At 43.7% G+C, this 21,145-nt stretch overlaps 1 protein-coding gene across 2 annotated transcripts in view; it reads left to right on the top strand.

Annotated features, from left to right (window-relative positions):
- Positions 1 to 515: 515 nt before the first annotated feature.
- The window catches only part of NTNG1 (netrin G1), a 247,003-nt gene continuing 226,373 nt past the window's right edge, over positions 516 to 21,145 (top strand). For both annotated transcript variants that reach the window (XM_054564706.1, XM_054564705.1), the window contains exon 1: positions 516 to 761. In XM_054564706.1, the coding sequence (XP_054420681.1) occupies positions 516 to 761 (246 nt within the window). The remainder of the gene's footprint in view (positions 762 to 21,145) is intronic.

Below are 21,145 nucleotides of genomic sequence, written 5' to 3'. Positions count from 1 at the left end.
TTGGTGCCAGAAGGAAAGAGGATGATTGATGGGAAACAGACACCAGGCTAGAGACCCGCACCCTCGTGCTCCCAGCACCCTCGTGCTGACACCTGAGTGCGTGTGAGCGGTCCTCGCGAGCGGCGCCCGTCCGGGACCTGCCTGCCAGGGTGGTCGGATGTACAGCCAGGGAGCCAGCCCTGCGCCGCATCGTGGCCTGCGACTGGACGTCTTTCACAAACACCAAACTAGACCCCAGTCTAGTGGACATCGAAAAACCGGCAAGCGGCTGTTAACACCAGACGCCCAAGTATGTTAGCGTTTCACCAAAGTCCTTGATGTCCCCAAGTGCACACACCCTCTCAGCCCTTCATGTTCAGCTTGGGAAACGACTGTGAGGTCTCACCCTCTTAATTTTTTTCTTTAAATATACAACGCTACCTACGTCTAGACATACATGTGTGTGTAAAACAGACATAGCCCACAGAGCCGCAAACCCTGCGTTAGTTCCCGCACGGATTGCCAAGAACTTAGAGATGTATTTGTCAAGATTCCTGTCGATTCACGCCCTCTGGGTGACGGTGTCTTCGGTGATGCAGCCCTACCCGCTGGTGTGGGGACATTACGATGTGTGTAAGACTCAGATTTACACGGAAGAAGGCAAGGTTTGGGATTACATGGCCTGTCAGCCGGAATCCACAGACATGACCAAGTACCTGAAAGTGAAGCTGGACCCCCCGGACATCACCTGCGGAGACCCTCCCGAGACGTTCTGTGCGATGGTGAGGCAACCCGTTCAAGTAGAATGTTTCATAGTGAGTGGGGCCTGTGGTCTGAGAATGCAAACGAGGTCAAGGCTCAGCCCAGGCATCGGCTGCGGGGGAGGCGGGGGAGGAGGGCCGGTGGCCAGCGGCCGGCTGCGTGCGCAGTGGTGGCTGGTACTGTTGGGAGTTACTGGTCCCAGCGCGATGTAGGCTCTGGGTTCTGCGACTTTAAGCGAAACACCGAGTAACAAAACCAGTTGTACCAGAGGTTAACTGACATAAACAAGGGTTAAGCTCCTTCCTCTGGCATCTGGTCCACATTAGAACTAGACACCGTGGAACAGAACGAGGCCCTGCTATACTGTTTTTTGGATAAAAAAGTTACAGAATTCGTTGTTTTCGCGGTACACGCAAGTCTGTTTCGGGGTGGAAAGGTAAATGCTGTGTGAAAAGGTCCCATTGGAGTGACGCGTTGAATTTTCACTAGGGGCATTGCTGAAAATATGCCTATGAAGTATTAGAGTAAGAGTTTGGTGATTAAAATGTAGCCCAATGAGCTGAGCGATTCAGATAGCATGTTCATTGGGTGTATGTCACTGGTCTTTTTGTTAGAGGTGGTCTTCATTCGATATAGGCAGTGTGATTCCATTTTTCCCATAACAGATAAAATCGTGTGGCAGATTTTAATAGTATTCTTACCTGACTTTTATTATCTTGAACCTGGCCCAGGCCTTTTCAGGATAGTGAAACTATTAATCAAAGCAGCATCTGTTCTCGGTCCCCAGTGAGTTAAATTAGCATAAGATCATCCTAGACCCAGCACTGGAGAAAAGGTTTTGTAACAGGAAACAATTTTCAGCAATAGAGTGTTTGCACCTAAAAGCGAAGGGCTTGCCATTTTTCAGAAGCGCCTTTGGGGACTGGTTTGAATTATAGTCTACACCCGATTTTGTGGAGAGGCAGCGGGGCAATTAGGTGTCACTGTGACTAAAGGGCCTGAAAGACTAAATATTTCAAAGAGGGGGCCCGTCTTTCTGGGAGGCAGGCAGGCCTGCGCTTCATAAAGAAGTCGCACTTTCGAAACTAGAGAATTCCAGTGGAGGAGTTTATTCAGGCACATTAGCAAAACTATAAGAAGTCTGTAAAAAGAGCAGGGGCTTTTGTTGGCTTTGTGTAGACCTTTAATCATCTCTCATCAAAGGTCAAGTTTAAGATCTCATTGCTAATCTGGGGGGATGGCTGTGCAGGTGAGCGGAAGTGGGGTCTTCCGCTCCCCACAGTGGGGGACGGGTCCAGGGCCAGCTGTTCCGGTGGTTAAGGAAGCCAGAGCTCTGGGCATTGGTTCTCACGTACCTGTAACCAGACGCCACTTCGGGGCTTGTTTAATGATTTACATGTCTCAGGACAATAGCAAACCTCCTTGTTCAGAAGACCCACCTGCGTGGTGTGCTCCAGGGGAGATTTCAGTATGCGGCGCCCCCCCATTCTCCCATCCCGGCCTCAGCCTCTGGCGAGAGGACGCCTGCTCAACACCGAGCCGGCCTGTCTTGCTCAAGCGTGTACTTGGCGTCTTCCGCACGGCCCGCCCTCCCTCCCATCATGAGTGGGAAAAGGGGATGTGATAGGACTTCTCCGGCCTGCCCTTCACGGACCCATGGTCTGAAGGCCTTACACAAGCTGTTTCCTACCAGCCCACTGGCTAGAGGATGTTAGAGATCAGAAGGGAAAAAAGAATTCAATGACACCTCTCAGCTTCATCCCCTGTAGTCACCTGTTTACTTCTCAAGTTCATGCGAAACTCCACAAGACAGTCTCTTTGAAAGGCTGCATTTCACTGGGATGTGAGTGTATGGACGCTGTGCTGGATTTAAGACTGTCATTGAGCTGACCCATTTTCCAAGGGAGAAGGCAAGGCTGGTGAGATGTTAGCCCTCAGCGCTTAATGGGCAGATGACAGGTGTAGCTGATTGAACACTCTGTCCCGTAAGTGCAGACGTGGGGACTGTCTGTGTGTGTATTATATGCCAAGTCACTGATAACGGCCCAGTCTAGAAGCACGTTCTCTGGGCTCCCCTTAGAGCGCGTCCCTGACCCGACGCGGTGAGGCTGCCTTGGGGCAGGGGATGCTGTCACGCCGGGCGCGTGGAGGGGCTCCCTGGATCCAGGCCTGGCGGGAATCCGTAAAGTCATGTGTGTCATAGGACTTTCACGCTCTCTTCCCTGCCCGCTCAGAGTCGCTGTGGCCTCTTACAGCGGGGTGACCGCCACACGCGCCCCATCGCCGCTTAGCCCTTGTGTGTGAATGTCTGCTGCAAAATAGTCTCAGTCATCCCCTGCTCAGCTAGCGACACCCTTATTAGCTGTGACGCGAGCAGTTCTGAGCACCACGGGACGTTTGGTTAGAGAGGACCCTATGATTCCCACAGCCCATTCAGTGTGTGTAAAGTTGAAGTTCATTGGCAATGCGTTACGAGTCTGTATTGCTGCTTTTTGCCTTGGCTTCATCGTTCTGTGCCATCTCTGAATGCTGCATTTACTTCAGAGTGAACGCTTAACAGAAAAGGACCACGTGCTTCCATTTAACAATAGATCTCTGCTTATTAACCTGAAGGACCTACTTTATAACTCTCCCGTGCCTGGCGATTTTAAATTGTTGTATATTTAGAAGGCCGGCATTTTAAACATGAGTTTCATAGGAGAATCCTGCCGTTTCTACTCGGGATGGTGGAGTAGGGAAATGTAAAGCGAGATATAGATATAGAGTCTCTGTGTATGAATTGGGTATGTTGAGATCATCCATTTTCTTTTTAATTTAATATAATATATTTCTTTGAAGTTGTTGGTGGCTAAAAAAAAAAAAAATAGCTGTTTTTGTTCAGGGGGAAGGATCCGAAGGGTAGAAGGGGCCGAGCCCTGTGCCTCGGGCTGCATTTCCATGTTAGGGTGGGTCCTCTCCTTCCTTGGGCCACGTGAGGGCTTCAGGTGTAGCTCTGCCTGGTCAGAGAACACAGATCTCCTGGCAACTACAATTTGTTCTATTCAGATAAAGAGCAAACGGGATGACGTGAACCTGTGTGTCCAGCTGAGTGATGGCACTGGGCCTTGTTCGTTGCGTTTGGACCAACATAACTGTCATATTGCCATGCCACGCCCCAGTGGCTTAAAAATGGCCAAATTATCCGCCATCATCTCCAGCCTGTAGCTGATTTTCTGGATAAGTTAAACAGAAGCCTTGAAGAGAAGCCTCCAGACGGAAGGAGTTCTGTGCGTCTGTACAATTTATGGCCCAGAAGTGCTGATGGTGGCAGAAACGGGAGCCCTTGAGTGCGGCTGTGGGTTTCAGAGCCAATCAAAACTAAATTAGGAAACAAAGGTTATTAAAAAGTCTTCTGTGCATGTAATTTTGGCATAATATTATGAGGTGGACATTAACTGTTCCCCTTGGAGACTGTAAGCATCATTAATGTAGCATGCCTTTAATTACAAGTAGGCTCATATTACTAAAAACATGGAGAAAATAAAGTACTCTGAGGGGTAGTTAGCAATACCCTCATTATGTTTACTGAAATAATGAAAAGAAGGGGTGTAATTTTTCTAAATAAAATGTCAGAATTTGAAATGGAAATGGATTTTCTTGAGGAAAGTTACTAATGGGCGCCCGTGCTCTCTATGGGCGTTTATTCAAGCGCCATAGCAGGTCTATTAACGATCATTTTGCATTGTGCTATTTTCAGATAGACTCCTATTAAGAAGGAAAAAAAAAAAACTTTAATTATTGTAAGCATTGTGGATAGGGCATATTTCATTATGTTCCCGTGGAATTTATGAAGGTAGCGGAAAGCCTTCGCACTTTATGATTGAAACGGGACCCAGTGGGCTGAGTGAGTGCAAATGCAGAGTCTCCGGGCCGTCGTAACTTACATTTCTGATTTGACCTCGGCGCCGGAAAGCCATCTGGTGGCTATCAGGTGGCCTTTGAGAAGTTAATTTGATAAACTCAGTTGCACTTTCAACGACAAGGCATTAATATCAATTTTCCCAAAACGGGAAATGACATTGACTTATATAATAATCGAATAATCTTAAAAAATACACTCTGTTCGCATAAAACATAATTCAATAAATGAAGTTTTAATAACAGTGACATATTTCATTTGAACTGATTTATCCCTTAATTATGCCAGAATGGAATTTTTAAAAACCTTCCCTTCCTTCATTATTAACACTTCATTGTTATTAGTTCATTATTTAGACTTATTTCTTAGAAAAGTTTAATTCATGTTTGCAGTGAATTAAGTTCCATGGAGATCAATCTTTCTGGTCTCTCACTATATTGAGTATGTCCCTGTTGAGGAGCCCGCAGTAGCTCTGTATTATCTGTTGTGTCCAGCCTGACGCTCGCCACCTGGTCTCTAGATCCGGTGTGTACAGCCTTCCTTCCCATTACTGCCCAGCGGGCCCCGTGACATGTCCAGGGGACTCAAGGCTAGCGACCTGGCGGGAAGGGAACCCCTGGATTTGGCTTGAAGCTGGGTTGGCAGTGCAGTGCATGGTTTCTGCGGAAGGCCTTCGAGGGGAGCTGATAAAGATTATATGGCTGTACTAACAAAACCTAAAACCATCCCCTGCCACACCCTGCTCCCAGACCGGGCGCTCCACGTGCACCAGCACCCTCATCTCTCTCTCTTGGGCTCATGCTTCACGGATGTTTTTCTAGACGACTGCGAGCAGAGTGAAGCCAACAGAGCAGAGAGCTCGGGCAGCACCTGGTGGCATGGTGAGAATCGGGGTCAGGCACCATGTGGCCCCACCCCCAAAGGAGTCTAGGAGGGTCTTAAGCAAAATGAATACAAAACAGCGTGTCCCTGGAGAATGGAGGGGAAGTAAGGCCAGCACTCCAACTTTAAAGACACAACATTATTTTGCTGCATGTCCAAGGGCCACTTGGAAAACCCTGTCTGGTAACCACGTGCCTAATGTTAAACCATGTCAGATGAGAAAACAGGGTGGGTGGGGCACAGCATTTAAATGACAGCTCAGTGGCCTGTTTAATGCTAGAATGACTTCTTATATCTGGCAGAATGGAGAGGAGCAAAAGATGGTACATCCTGATGAGTTAGACTGCTCTGTGTGTGTGTGTGTGTGTGTGTGTGTGTGTGTGTGTGTCTTTCTTAACTTAGGAGATGCTAGGGTTTGCCAAGTAGGTGAGCCATGGCTCACCTACTTGGAGCTCCGATTTCACACCAGGATCAGGGAAGCATTTAACCGAACGCGCAGATGCAAGATGCTTCAAAGTGAAACGAGAGACTTCAGAATCAAAACCGCCTGCAGTAGGCAACCTGACTTACTTCCTTCAGTCCCCCACTGGTAGTCTTGCCCTCTCTCAGCCTAGAGGAATATCACTTGAGAAGTGTGAGAAGACGTGTCCTAAAAACACCATAGTATGTCTGGACGCTTTTGGGGTCCCTCAGGCATATTCTCTTTTGCGGGAGCTGGGGGCTTGCTCTGCTTTGCTTTGGAACTCTACAAGGGTCTTAGACCGACAGTGAGGACATGCCACCCCCTCACCTCGTGTTTCCTCTACCTGGACAAGCACAGGACATTCACCCCTCTTGCTCAGAATACTCGGCTGTTCTCCACCATCCCCATCCTACCCAGCCTTCGTGGTCTGCCTCGGGCTGATTTCTCGCTACACTTCCTGCTAATTTCAGCTCATAATTCTTCTGACCTTTTAACTCCTCTCTCTATGCACATATAAATATGTAATATTATAATACATATATATACATAAAACAGCACGCATGTTCTCTGTCTCTGTGCTCTACTACATCCCACCAGTGAGCTCTTCAGCACATTTTATTTAGCACTTAACATTGCTTCATATATTTACTATGCCCTGACTCTTTAACAAGATGACTACTCTTTGAGATAATATGTGACAAAAGCCTACTGTATACATTATTGTGTAATATCCTGTTTTTATTTCAACATTATATTTTTGAGATCTATTGTTATGTAGTTCTCTGACCTCTGATGCAGAGAACTCAACAGAGACTAAACCTTTTATTGCTTTTCTACTTCAGAGCATTTACCATACTTCCATGCAACAAATAAATAATAACATGTTTTTAATTGATCAACTGATTGAGAGGTAAAAGTATTGGTTTTACAGCACGTTTTTTCCCTCCTTGAGAACTTTGATTGGGAATCTAAGGTTTGTTTTTACCTCTGTGAGTTAGAGACAGCTAGAAAAATTTAGCTATTGCACTGGGGCAGTTTGTGACGATGTTTGCAAAAGATAGATGGGAAAGGCAAGTACTCTGAGCTCTGATGCTGGATGTGTATGTGAGGGATTTTTTTCCCATTTCTAATTGAATCGTTTAAAAATATTTATCCATTTGCAATACTATGGATGGATACTTGAGAATACCATGCTAAGCAAAATAGAAAAAGTCAAGAACCGTATGATTTCATTTACATTTTGTATATAAAACTGAAAGCAACAAACAAACAAACAAGACAAACAAAAACACATAAACACAGAAAACAATATGGTGGTTAACAGAGGGAGGGGGTGGGGGTAGTAAGGGGTAAAGGGGGTCAAATATATGGTGACAGAAGATTTGATACAACTGATGTGACACAGAATTGTATACTTGAAATCTATACAATCTCATTAACCAATATCTACCCAATAAACTTCATTTAAAAAATATTTATCCAAATAAAATTTGGAAAAGATAGAAAAGCTTCACATGCAATACCAAAATCATTTTGCCCTATTTCTTACAAACTTCTCTCCCTGACAATAACATATATTTTGTTTTATAGAACTGGAATCATATTAGAGTTTTTCATCTTCTTAATTTAGCATTCTTTTTAACATTTACTTATATCGTTATATATTAGAAAATATGATTTTGAAAGCTATCAGTGTCTTATGTGGATAAACAGCATTTTATTATATTATTGTTTCACTTCGATGACTTGATGTTATTTCTATTTTTTCCTATCTTTTATAGTCTTCTGTATGAAACATACCCTTCTTCCATTAGGTGCCTTTAACCTCCCCTATTAAATATTAGGGGGATGCTGAGCTCCTTATACACTGCAGATATTTAGCTGAGGCTAACGGGTGGGCCCGTATTCCTGTAGCTCGAGGATGGAGTCAGCACTGAACGGGATCGACGTGGGGAAGGAGACGCTGGTCTGAAGTCAGCGTGTGCGGCTTCGGCCCCTCTGTCTGGGCCGTGCCGTCTGCTGCCTGGACGTGAGGGAGCTTCTGGGGGTAGAAGGAAGGCAGCGTCTGCCGCACGGTAGCGAGCAGAGGCAGGAGAGCTCTTTGGGAGCAGCAAGCTGAAGACAAGCAAATTACACCGAGTCAACTCTACCTGTAACTTTAAAAACTTGCTTTAAATTGATCCACAGTGAGAAATACATTTTATATTCAAACCCAGGAAACACGCATGTATCCACACACTCAAGTGAAACAGGAGCTTCACAAAACAGTACTTACACTTTCTGTGGGCATTGCCCTCTGGTATCTTTTCCTCTTCTTTAGCAAATAATTGAAAATAATATATTGATTGCTATCCACAAATGGTATGATGCAGCATGGTTTTTGAAACTTGCATAAAGGAGAAAATACTGTATTCATTGTGTAACTTTCTTTTTTTGATTCAACATTATGTTTTTGAGATACAGTGTTATGTAGTATTCTGCTCTATGGAGAGTTCTTTACTCGGTCTTTTATTTATAGATATTTAGGTTGTTTATGGCTCTTGACCAGTGTCAAATTGTCCTCCAGAAACATAGTTATCAATTCATATTCCCACCCATGTTTCATAAAAATGTTCTAGTCACTAGATCCTCTTCGATAGTAGGCATTATATTCTTGGATTTTCCCCTAATATAGGGCCATAGCCAGTAAATTAAAATAAGTAGTTTACCAAAAAGATAATAAAATTATCCTTATTCCCACCACCTTTTCTGCTAAGGCAGTCATTTTTAAAATTTGGCATGGATGTAGGGCCATACCAGAAGGTGAAAATGACATTTTATTCTTAAGGTGTGTTTATTTGCTTATGAAAATGTATATTTTTAAAGTTTCTTGGCTATTTAAATTTCCTTTTCCCTAATTGGAGAAATTTCCATTATGTAAATATGCAGCCATATTTTTAATTTAATATTTGACCCTTTTACACAGGCACCGTTTATTTTGTCAGTTGATCTAGTTCAAAAATATGAATGTCCTTCCTTTCAGAAGAATAGGTCTTGTTTCAGAGACTCTTCCACGCCCTTTATTTTATGGACATTTTCCGTACTCTTGCCCTGGATTTTGCTGGTAGGGAGCCCCGATCTCAATGCTAGGAGAGGGTCATTTGAGTGCTGCTCACGTCTTTCGAACCGAATAGATGAACTCTGAGAAGCTGTCATTTGCCCTAAACACAGTGTCCCTTCTCCCTTAGTCCCGTCTTCTTTGTCTAAAGCGGCTGCTGTGAAATCTGCCTGCATGGATTTTCTCGCACCAGACCAGGGGGCAGACTAGTCTTCGTGTGCCTTTTTTAGATTTCAGAACCCCTCTCCTTACAACAAGGGTAATGGTGAAAGTTGTTTCACGTGCACACTATCAGAACAGAACTTACCGAGCTTGGCAGGTTGCGTCTTCTCTTCTTTGTGGGAACAGAGATTCACACTGTCGGTTCCATGGAAATTAAAGATCTGAGTCGAGGAAGACACCAGAATAGGCTTTCACCCTTTGACCTACTTTGAAACTGATTTCTAAACTATGGAATGGAGAATTCAGTTGGATGTAGCTGCAGTACAAAGAAATAGCCCTTCCGTTCCAGGGCGTAGACGTCCGTCCACAGGCCCAGCAGCTTTTATTGTCATCTGTCATGTCCCAGCGGTGATTTTTCACCCGCACCTGTAACTCTCTGTGTCTTTCTGTTGCTTCCTTTCCTTCTTGGACGTGATAACAGAGGAAGTCAAGCACACTTCCAAGCAACTCTGTGCAGGGGACAGGGGACCCCAGTGTGCGTGGTCAGCACAAGTGGCAGAAGAGGGTTGCGCATGACGTGGAGACTGGGCTGGTGGCCATGTGCCCACGTGAGCTGGTTGTGGTGCCCGGAGCACTCATGTGGGTTCCCAAAGTGTAGAAAGACGGAGCTTCTCTACGGCGTCGGGGAGCCTGCTCGTCAGTGCCTCTCGGCCGGGCCTCAGAACAGTGCCCTGTGCCCCGCTCACGGGGGTTGCGGTCTTACCAGCGCCTAGCACAGCGGGGAGCATAGCGTGGGCCTCACTGCCCGCTTGTTGAATTGGATGTGGACTGTATTTTTACAAAGAATATCTGTAGTTGATATTTAACAAGCGTTTACATGGTGCCCCACGCTGTACCAAATGCTTGGCCTTTGTTAGTTGACCTAATCCAGAGTCTTATCATTATTATCCTTATTTAATGAATGGGTGAAATCATTCACTGAGGCATGAGATTAAGTAACTTTTCCAACTAACCAGGGGAACAGGATATAAACCTATCTGACGTGTGTTTCCTGCTCTTAAACTGTGTGGTCAACTCTCCCCTAATTTGATTTGTCATATATGGGATAAAGCCACCGCAGGGACCTTCTTAAAAATCACATTTATAGTTTGGACTGTGAGCTACAATACTGTGATTTTGTTATTTAAAAAGACTTTTATCTGAAATAACTTCGGAAAATTGGATTCTGTAAACAGAGTGCAGGCAACATTGGAAATACACATTATGTGATGAGTGTCTTCATTCAGGGAAAAGCGAACCAATCAACAGTGCTTGTTTTCACTCCTGCTTTCTTTTCCGTTAACGTGTTCATATAAATGGAAATAAGCTGTTAGAAATCACTGAGACCAGAATACATGTTGTATTCGCCATCGCAAGCCAGAAGAATAACTCAGCAACTGTTGGTTAGTTGGAAAAAAAAAAAAAAATCATGTTCCTGCGGATGAAGTGTTGAAAAAAGTAATGAGCAGGATACTTTTGATTTTTTTGTTTTTACCGTTTCGATAACAACTGCCCCTCATGGCCAGCCGCCACCCTGCTCTCTCCCCTTGGACGTTTAGTGGACATTGTCAAGTTAACTTGTTAATTATAAAACTTAATTTCTTTGTCCCAAATCTGTCTTTAGTCTTTCCCATTTCTATAAACATTAGCTTATATTTTCCTAGTTGCTCAAGATGAAAAATCTAGGAATTCTCCCTAATTCTTTACATCCTTCACAACACATATCAACTAGTCCTATTGGCTGGACTTACCAAATATATTCCGAATGAGACCACTTTTCATTGACCTCGCTGCTAACGGCCAGTTCCCAGCCAGCTCTGTCCCTAGGCTACACTTCTGTAATGCCCCGTCTTCCCTGCTTCCTGGGTCTTGCTCTATAACCCAATTCGTATACATTTTATAATATTGTATAATGCTGTATCATATAAATATTATATAGTTTCATCATATAATTATAAGCTGTACATATACATGTACAGTTTAAAGAATCTGAGGGAACCAGGCCCTTTCTTTATTCAGTTTCCTCCCATAACTTTGTGTCCCATTGAGAGTGAAGTCAAAACCGTACTACGGCCTGAATGGCCCCATGCCATCGGGTCCCTGCGCACTTCTCTGCCTTCCGCGCTGACTTCTCTCTCCTTGTCCACTTCCCTGTTGCTGCAACTTCTTGCCGTTCTTCATCAAACGAAGTTGATCCTTGACTTGTTGTTTGGACCCACATTCTCAATGTCTTCTCATAGCTTGTTTCTACCTTTTATTTAGGTCTCTGCTTCAAACTCACCTCCATGGAGCCCATCTTCCCAAAGGGCACTATGTAAAAGAACATCTCCTCCTGCCCTTTATCCACCCCTGAACCCGCTTAATCATCCTTCATTGAATGTATTATAAGGATGATGTTTAAATTATTTAACAAGTGAAATGGCACACACACCACCCAATCAGAAACGCAGCAATGATTACGCCTTACTGGAACCTTCTGACTGAATAGCAGTTACAACTGCCTGATATTTATTATAGTATACATGGCTCATTTCTTTATATCTCTTTCCCCCTCCATAATACAAACTCCAAAAGGAAGGAATTTTGTCCTGTGTCTGTTCATAGTAGGGCTCAATAAATATTTGTTGAATGATGAATAAACTATTAAAATAAAGATATGTTAATTTAATCACAATGGTCATATCAGAGATGATCACTCTGATACATGCAGGGTCTTTGGGATATATAGGCTGTACTGGAGGTCCTTAACCTTGCACAAGTCATAAAAATTTAAGTTTTTCAATTAAAAAAGCAGAATGTACACTAACCATATAAAAAACACATGTACAAGCACCACTTAGAATTAACAATGCTAATGTTATATATTGTTTCTGTTAGGATTGAAATCACCTCTGTCTCCACCCCCCAGTCCATTCCTTGCCTCCGTCTCTCAGAAGGAATAAGTCTTATAAGTTTGGTGTATTTCCTTCTAGTCCCTGTGTGTATATTTTATACGAAGCTTATAGGTTCATAAATAACATACTCATGTAGTTTTGACTTGTTTTTTTAAAGATTTTCTTTTATTTATTTTTAGAAAGAGGGGAAGGGAGGGAGAAGGAGTGGGGAATAAACACCAATGTGTGAAAGAAACATTGATAGGTTGCCTCTTGCAGGCTCCCAACTGGGGACCTGGCCCACAACCCAGGCATGTGCTCTGACCAGGGATTGAACTGGCAACTTCTTGGTCTGCAGGACGACACCCAGCCCACTGGGCCACACCAGTCAGGGCTTGTCTTTTTTTTGTTTAATGATCATCTTGAAAAATTATTCTGTAATTTGCTTTTCACTTAATGCTATTTTTGCTTTGATGTGTATGATCTAGTTTATTCCTATTAAATTACATATATATTTCATTGTATAAGTCCATTCATTATTAGTGAGAATTTAGAAAGTTAATTTTGGGGTTTTTTTTTTTTTGCCTTTACCAGCCACTCTACAGGCAAACATCCTGTATCTGGGAGCATATGAGCGAGAGTTTCCTTTGTTCTGTTTGCACCCAGAAGCCAACCTGTTAGGCTGTAGAGTGAATACAAGTGTAGTTGTACCATTTTACATTCCTACCAACAGGTTATAAGGACTCTCTCCTTTCTCTGTTTTGTTTTGTCTGATTTACTGATGTGCTTCCTCCTGAAAGTGATGAGAATATTTAAGAAATTGTGTCTCTCTCACTGTCTTAGCTATCAGGACACGCTCATAGTGTGACACTGTACTCTGTCATAGCAGATGTATGTAACTCAGGATTTTTGGTGAAACTATGTGTGCCATGACTTTTAATCACTCAGCTTTGTTTTAATTATTTAATAGTAAATCACTTGGAAGTCGCATGAGCATCACTAATAAAAATTCGTAATGATGAATCAACAGGAAGAAACATGAAATTTGGAGAAATAAATGTCCTGCTAAAACATAAGCAGACTCCTCTGACTTGATCTTTGTTTGGAGGGCAACGGATTTTAAGAGTGGCATCTTGCCTCTGGCCCCGTGAATTGAAAGGTATGCTCTGACCTGTACAACATACACAAAATTCACAGCTTTAAAAACTATTTCTGGTATTTGGTCGTGTATTATTTTTCCCCCCAAATCACTGTCTTCATTACTGGACTCTAACAATAGCCTGATAGTGCTTATAAACTGGAAGTCTCCTTGCTTACTTTGCAAGATGATAGAGGAATATTGGCTCATCCATCACCCGAATGACCTGTCTCCTCGACGGGGACCTGAGGGTGATATGTAACAGGAATAAATTTGGACAGCGAGGGGACAGTCCCATTTCCGATGAAAACCACAGCCAGAAAGTATCCATTTAGACTGACAATACAGGTAGGTCAGTACCTATTTTGTACATTTGCTTGTTTGTTTGGGGCAAACTGGGGCTGTTTTAGGAGTAGAAACAATAAGGTGTGCACCTGTTTATACCCCCCTAAGACAGGGCCAGTTAGTAGCCCCTTCTAGAAAGAGAGTTTCCAGGATCACTGGGTCTTGGACATGCAGAAGTGGATTTGTCTAACTTGGAAAAGCACATGCCTTTGAGGATATTTTGTTTGGATTCCACCAAAGTGGAAGGTTCAAGTTCCGACTCAAGGTATTTCATTTCTTTGCTCCCAGTCATAGTAAGGTAACCATACACTTAGCACCAAGCCTGGCACGTGGGACGTGCTCAGTAGATCTTAATCACTTTTATCATTGTGATCATCGCCTGTGTTGCTAAGAGGTTGAAGTCATTCTGTTGCCCTTTCTGTGGGCTGCCTGGCTCTCCCTGATGTTACTCACAGCATCTGATAACTAACTGCCTATGAGGCTCTGGCTACAAGCCAGGTATTTAAAAATCAAGATAATTTCACAACTGTGGTGATAAAGTAAATGAAGTGTATTCTAAATAACACCAGTAAAATCATCCTTCACGGATGTGGTGGTATTAGCACCAAGATGTTAATGGGTCACTGTTTTAACAACTGCACTAGACAACAACATCATGATTCCAAAAGATGTCTTAACCAAATACATAACTACATGAAAATAAATAAAAGCTCATTTTATTAATAAAATAGTGTAGTGGGCTTAATGTATTGGCTCTTATGGAGGCTTAGAGGTGAAAGAGAAATTTAACTAGAGATGGAAATGCCAGGTCCTAAATCAATTTTTTCTGGCTGCAACATCACCCCCTCCTCAAGAGCATCCAGGGCATTGCAGGAGAATCCTCTTATCCCCAGTTCTTCCTTGCTCACATTGCGTTGTTTAGTTCACGTGCTGTTTGGTTGCCATGTGCTCGATGAAAGCAGAGACCGAGTTCCATTCTCCAGGCGACTGTGAGAATTCAGAAGAGGTTCTGTTTCCTTCCAAGAAGTGTAGCCTTGCATTGTAGCTTGGGGAGGAGACAGCTCCAAGCTCTGATGTTGGAGCCCAGCCCCCACCCATCGCTTGGCCGGGCCCCTCCGTGATGGGCAGGCCTGCCCTCCCCTGCTGGCTGGTTCTCCCCTTTTGTGGACTGCCGTTGTTAGAGCCGCATCGTGTGCGGGACTCACAGTGTGTTCTGGAAGAAGCGCCACGCGCGGACGCTGCTGCAGGCCATACGGAAACTATTTTCATGGTGTTGGATGAGAAAACCCACAGATGTCCACTAGTTAAATTAGCGACTGCTTCTTGAGCACCTACTATGTGCAACGGACTGAGCTAGAGGTGTAAAGATGAGCAAAACAGACATTTTGGAACCTGGCAGAGTTTACGTTCCAAGCAGAGAGAAGTATGTTAAGCAAGTCTACAAGCAATTGCTACTGAGGTAAACCCTTCACGGAAGAAATCGAAGTGTCTTTGAGAACATGTAATCATGATGCTGGTGGAGAGGCAAAAGTGAGGACCATTCTGCTTAAGGAAACTCTGGGTGCTGTCAAATGTTGGGTGCGCTCAACTGTGATATGGTTTGTTTATATATTCTTAGAGCTGTTAGGCATACAACCTTACTATTGAAACTCTCACAGCAAAGTCACGTTGTTATCACAAGATTAAAAATCTAGTCCCACCCCCTTTTCCTCACTGAAAAGATTTTTTTCCCAATTTTATTTTTCTATTATAATTTTGTATTTGTTTACAGCATACAGCATAGTGGCTAGACAATCGTATATTTTACACAGCAATTACCCCCAATATTTCCAGTACCTACCTGGCACTGTACATAGTTATTAAAATATTATTGACTCTGTTCCCTATGCTGTGCCTTGCTTCCCTGGGACTGCTTTGTAATTGCCCATCTGTACTACTCAACCCCTTCCTCTTTTTCATCCAGTCCCCCAAGCCCTTTCTCTTTGGAAGCCATCAATTTGTTCTCTGTATCTGTGAGTCTGTTTCTGTTTTGTGTGTTCTTTTGTTTTGGTCTTTGGATTCCACATATAAGTAAGATCACACAGTACTTGCCTTTCTCTGATTTATTTCACTTAGCGTAGTGCCCTCTAGGTCCATCGATGCTGTTGCAAAGGATGAGATTTCATTGCCTTTTTTATGGCTGAGGAATATTCCATTGTGTGTGTATATATCCCACAGCTTTTTGAATGCCATTTAAAAGCAAGATTTCTTTGACAGACAGCTGCCCTGTGGTAGTGGGGGGTGTACATACTTGGCACTTCATGGGTAATGACCAGATACTTGTCTGCCTCCCCCGCTGGGTGAGGAGCTCGTGGGGCACAGGGACAGGCCTTGTTCTCTGTCACACCCGCAGCAGTTACTTTAGGGCCCTCCGTGGTGACCGTGGACTGAAGGGTCCTTCCAGCAGGCAGCTTTCCTACATCTCTGCTCTCTCCACACTTGGCTCTTCTATTTTTATGATTGTCCCTCACTAATCTTTCCTGCCACTTGAGTCCTTCTTAGCGTGGTCTCTGCCATCACTTGTGGTATCAGGGGAACCTCCGGCAGCAGCTGGCGGCAGGAGACCCTTGGGGATGCTTCATGGGAGTATTTTGTTCTCTAACTTCGTGGTGGTCCCTGCGGTCAGTTCAGTTCTGCGAGTGTTGCTCTCACTCCTGGCTCCGCGGAGCCCAGGGCCGGGGGCGTGACAGGAAGTAACGATGACAGGCCAGCCTCTGCCTTCCAGAAGCTTTATAAAGTGGACTGTTTTCAAAGAAGAAGAAAATAAATGCGATGCTGGCACTCCACAGGAAGCGTGAGAGGAACCAGAGGGAAGCGATGCGCGGCCAGCCCAGAGGATCAGGGCAGCTTCCCTTTGAGCCGAGTGTTGAGGGGAGCGAGCTGCTCTGAGACGGCAGAATGCAGACAAGGGCACCGGAACGAGCGGAGCTGTGTCTTGAGCTTCCCTTTTCAAGGGATCTCCTCTGGCGGGTCTGGCCGAGCAGCGTGACGTGTGAGGATGCTGCCATCCACGGATTGATCTGAATCCTGCGCCACTGTCCTTGTGTTCTCCCTTAACATCATTTCTTATCCGAGGCGTGCTCTTCGACTCCCTCACCCATCCATCATTAAACATAATCCTGTGGGTGAAGGTCCTTTACTACAAGGCCGGGTTCTGTATAAATGAGGGAAGTGCTCTGTGAAGGTGCTGTGATTCTTACTGCCTATTTATTTGCAAGCTAAGTGATCACAGGTCATAGGTACCTAACAGAAGACATAGAGATTCAATTCAATACATATTCATTGAGTCCCAAGCAGATTATTTTGGACCAGTTACCTATTTCAAACCTTCGGTGTCCCCGTTATTTTTGCATGGTTTTTGTGAAAATTAGCTGAAATAATTCATTTTGAACCCTATAAAGTACAACAGAAGAAAAAGTCGCTCCTGCGTACCAGGCCCTTGGTTGGACCCAGGCCTTTTGCCTACCAAGAGTTTTGCTAGAGAGGCGAGAATTACATAATTGATGTATACAACAATACACAACGAGGGATGAGTGAATATTGAAGTCACTGCGGCGGCCATTACTGCTCAGAGGTGGCAGCAGTCAGAAAGATCTCAAGGAACAGAGGATTGGAACACAAGCAACTTGACCTGCGCTATGTCCGAAAGCTCTGATGGTCAGAGGGTCCTCCGTAACCCTAGTCCAAACCTCAGTTTTCCCCTCTCCTCCCAGAACACTGATTCAGGACTACATGACATTTTTACTAGCACGCTGGGCTATTGGTTTTGCCATTGTTTTCTAGCAAGAAACATTTCCAGAACTGCCTAAATGCCTTTTTATTTTATTTGCTCTGCAGTGTTCCAGAACAAATCCTCATAACCCCATGAGCCTGCAGCCATTCTTAGATTGGCATGAATTTATGCATCATCACCGGGAAGAATTTATCCTAAAAGACTCTATCCATGAATGGAAGAGCATTGGGGTTATGTTTTACCCAGTGCATTAAATAGTTGGGATACATGCCTATATATAATTCATTACTATCAGTATTCCTGAAGTGTCTACAGTTCAAGTCCCAAATTTATTATACTAATAATTTATGTTTGGATAAAAATAACTTAAACATGGCTTCATGCACCTTGAGTCATGTTAAGCCTACTGTAAAAGTGCAAAAGCCCCACTTTATAAATGAGGAAGCAGAGAATTGAAAAGGTTAAATGACTTGCTCTAATTCACAATAACTAATAAATGGTAGATGTTGGGTTATCACATATTTGTCAGCTTATAAGAATGAACTTTTATTGCATATAGAGGCACTGGGTGGATAAAATGTATTCATTTAATCTTTGAAGGAAAGCTTGAGTAGATCTAAGAAGAATGTGAATACACCACCCTGGATTTTCCAGTTTTTCTCAAAGCTCTACTTTTCTCTTGTCATGTATGTGCCTTCTATTAGTTAAGAACATTGTAGTCATTATTGACGCCCCTTAGCTTGAGTTGTCACAAGGCTTATGAAAGGCTTCCGCAGAATTAATGCTGGAATAGATTCCTCGGGGCCCCGCAGGACCAGAGGCATTGGGCTATTGACAAATTGATACCAGAAAAGAACTTGGTCATCTCTGGAGGAAAGGAGCTGCGATTGTGGAGGGTAACAAATGGGAGCGTCGCCGTGAGACGGGAAGATCATTCACGTCGCTGCGGTCTGAACCGTGCGGGGCAGTTCTCAAGGGGTGTTTCGCTGCCTTCCCTTTCCTTCTCTTCTTCAAACTGTGGCCACAACTATGACAGGAAGTCTCGCTGATGTTCTCATGTCCATTTTAGAATAATCTCAAGCACCTCAGCCCTATGTTATAACACAGGTCATTTCTGGAAGCTATAAATGAATGTTAGGATTAAGTCATTACTAATCTGTGAAATAAGATACCATGTCCAGGAGGGTATTTTTCTGATATGCAAATCACGTTTCTTTTTCATATTCTGGATATTTTTTTTCTCTGTCTCAGTAGAAATGTGCGGTGCCTTTAACTTGACAGTGTGCTTCTTCCTGTTTTCGCTTGTCCATGAGCACCTCCGCTCCCTGGAGGAGAAGAGAAATAGAATGACGTTGGGGCAACATTTGTGAAGGTGAACAAAATAAACTCAGTAGTAAGTCTGTTTTAAATAATTGTCTTTTGACTAGCATCCTGGACGACCACACACACAAACACTATAGCAGTGCCGTGGCTCTCTCCACGATTCGGCTGAATTCTCCAATCTCAGGGCAGGTCCGTCAGCCCCTGGACCAAGAGGCCTGACTCACAGAAACCACCACCACCACCATCTACAGCAGGATCTTGAGGTTACTGGATATTTTTTTGCGATCTCATGACATTCTAAAAAAAATTGATCCAGCGGACCCATTTCAAATGTGGGCTATGTTTTTGACAGACTGAAATTTCCCAGAACCATTAAGAAGTCCTCAAAGGCCACCTAGCCAACTTTTCCCGCCAAAACTGAACCCACATTTATTGGTATAGTGACAATAGAACTAGCCTCTGCAAACAGTTACTCTCCACATGAATTAGTTGACTCTGCAGCCTATGCTTCAAACTCTGTTTTCTTGAGTATGAAGATTTTATAAGGAGTGGTGAGAAATGTTGTTAAAAGAGCAGCAAGAAAAAGGAGTTTAGAGCTTCCTGATATCTGGTGGGAACTGCTCTTTTGCTAATGAAATCCTAGGGCTGGACCGCACAAGGGAGAAGACAGGCTCATAACTGAGCAGGAATCTAAGGAGATTTGGGGGGAGCAGTACTGGTTCTCCTGGACAGCCCTTCCATTTGCTGCCTACTCTTCCCTGGGCTTTGCAGCGCTCCTTCCTGGCTTCCCCCCTCAGTGCCTGAGGCAGCAGTTGGGGATCTCCAAGTGTGAAGGCCTAATAGGAATTGCCTACCGCTGTCACCTCTTCCAGAATCATCTGCATCTTTATGGGATCTCATAAAGAGCTGAATGGCTATCTGATAATGAAAGTTTAAATGATGAGTTATCTCGTCTGGGGAAAGGCGTACTTTCTACTTTCTGTTCTCTCTGATACAACATCCGAGCCACCTCGTAACCCGCCTGCTGTGTTCCAGTGCAACGGGAAACGCAGAAGTGGCAGGAGATAAAGATTAAGAGGTTTATTTCATGGAACCGGCTTCTGCGATCCTGGAGTCTGGCTCAGCAAGTCGAAGGCTGACTGTCAAGAAGGGCGGCCTGGACTTCCCAGCACGATCTGAAGGTGTTGTCCACGGACGGCTTTTCTTCTTCTGGGAACCCTTGGCTCTGCTCTTAAGGCCTTTCAACTGATCAAATCAGGCCCACCCAGATTGTCTAGGAGAATCTCTCTTTAACTTGGAGTTAACTGATTATGGACCTTAATCACATCTGTAAAATCCCCTACACAGCAACACCTAGATGAGAGACTGAGAAGCTATTGTCTGTGGCCAAGTGAGCGGATACATCAGAAAGACCATCGCGTCTGTTCTTTAGGAATTCTAAGAAAACCATTTTCAAAATGGATGAGCTCTTTAGGGTTCTTATCTAAAGATGTAGTTTAAGACCCAAAGGACATGAAATTCAAAGTGCGTTGGAGCCTAAGGAACATGATTTTCCCCCTTGGGCCCTTGTCATGCTTCACAATTAAAGTGGTTGATGAGTTTGGGTACTCAGGCAGTATTTTGTTTATCTGTGTGATCAGCTTGTGGCTTATGATTTAACAGGATAATTATAATTAGCAGTGTTAATGAATGGCAAGTCAACTGATTACAAGCAAAAATTATTGTTTCTGATGATACTGGCAAAGAAGTTAATTGTTTAAAAGGCAGACATAGTATCATTAATGTTAAGAGCCAGATGAAAACTGAACATAATTATCAATGCTGATAGTCAAAACTAGTTGCAAATGAGTTAATTGGGTATGCATTTGGTATCATTTCTGTTTTGTTTTTAAAAGCAGCTACTTTAGGTCAGGTTTAGAAGACACATTATAACTTATTAAGTTACCATTGCTGATCCCCAAATCAAGTATAGGCAATCATTGTTCACATTAAAGGATATTTGGGCTTGTAATTCCCTTTTCTATTTTTGGAATTCTTTAATAAGAGCAAGAGATTAATAATGGAACCCTCATCACACACAGGTCTTAGTTTGTCAGTTCAAAACCAGGCACATTTTTTTTTTGGTATGACATTTTCTGTATTTCAAATCAATACCGTACTCTGTGCCCTTTTTAATATTTAAAACTATTAATGGCTCAGTTATTGATGTTTAAAAATGTTCAGTAGTTTTTTATTTTTATTTTTCTTATTGTGTATGTGCTTAACTACAGCCCTTCCTAATTTTCTCTGCGTGTCTGCTCCAGCTCTGAGCTTGGGACTTAGAGTCCTCCCGTCTCCCCGCAAACAGCCGTCCCCACGCCCACTCCCCTTCCTGGTCTCTCTGGTCTCTTCCCCTCATCTCGAAGCCGCTCT

The sequence above is a fragment of the Pteronotus mesoamericanus genome, unplaced genomic scaffold (assembly GCF_021234165.1).
Source record: "Pteronotus mesoamericanus isolate MK-2021 breed Mesoamerican mustached bat unplaced genomic scaffold, CSHL_Meso_final scaffold_99, whole genome shotgun sequence".
NCBI classification, from domain to species: domain Eukaryota; kingdom Metazoa; phylum Chordata; class Mammalia; order Chiroptera; family Mormoopidae; genus Pteronotus; species Pteronotus mesoamericanus.
The sequence above is the reverse complement of the archived record's forward strand: the minus strand, read 5'-3'. Positions and strand labels throughout refer to the sequence as shown.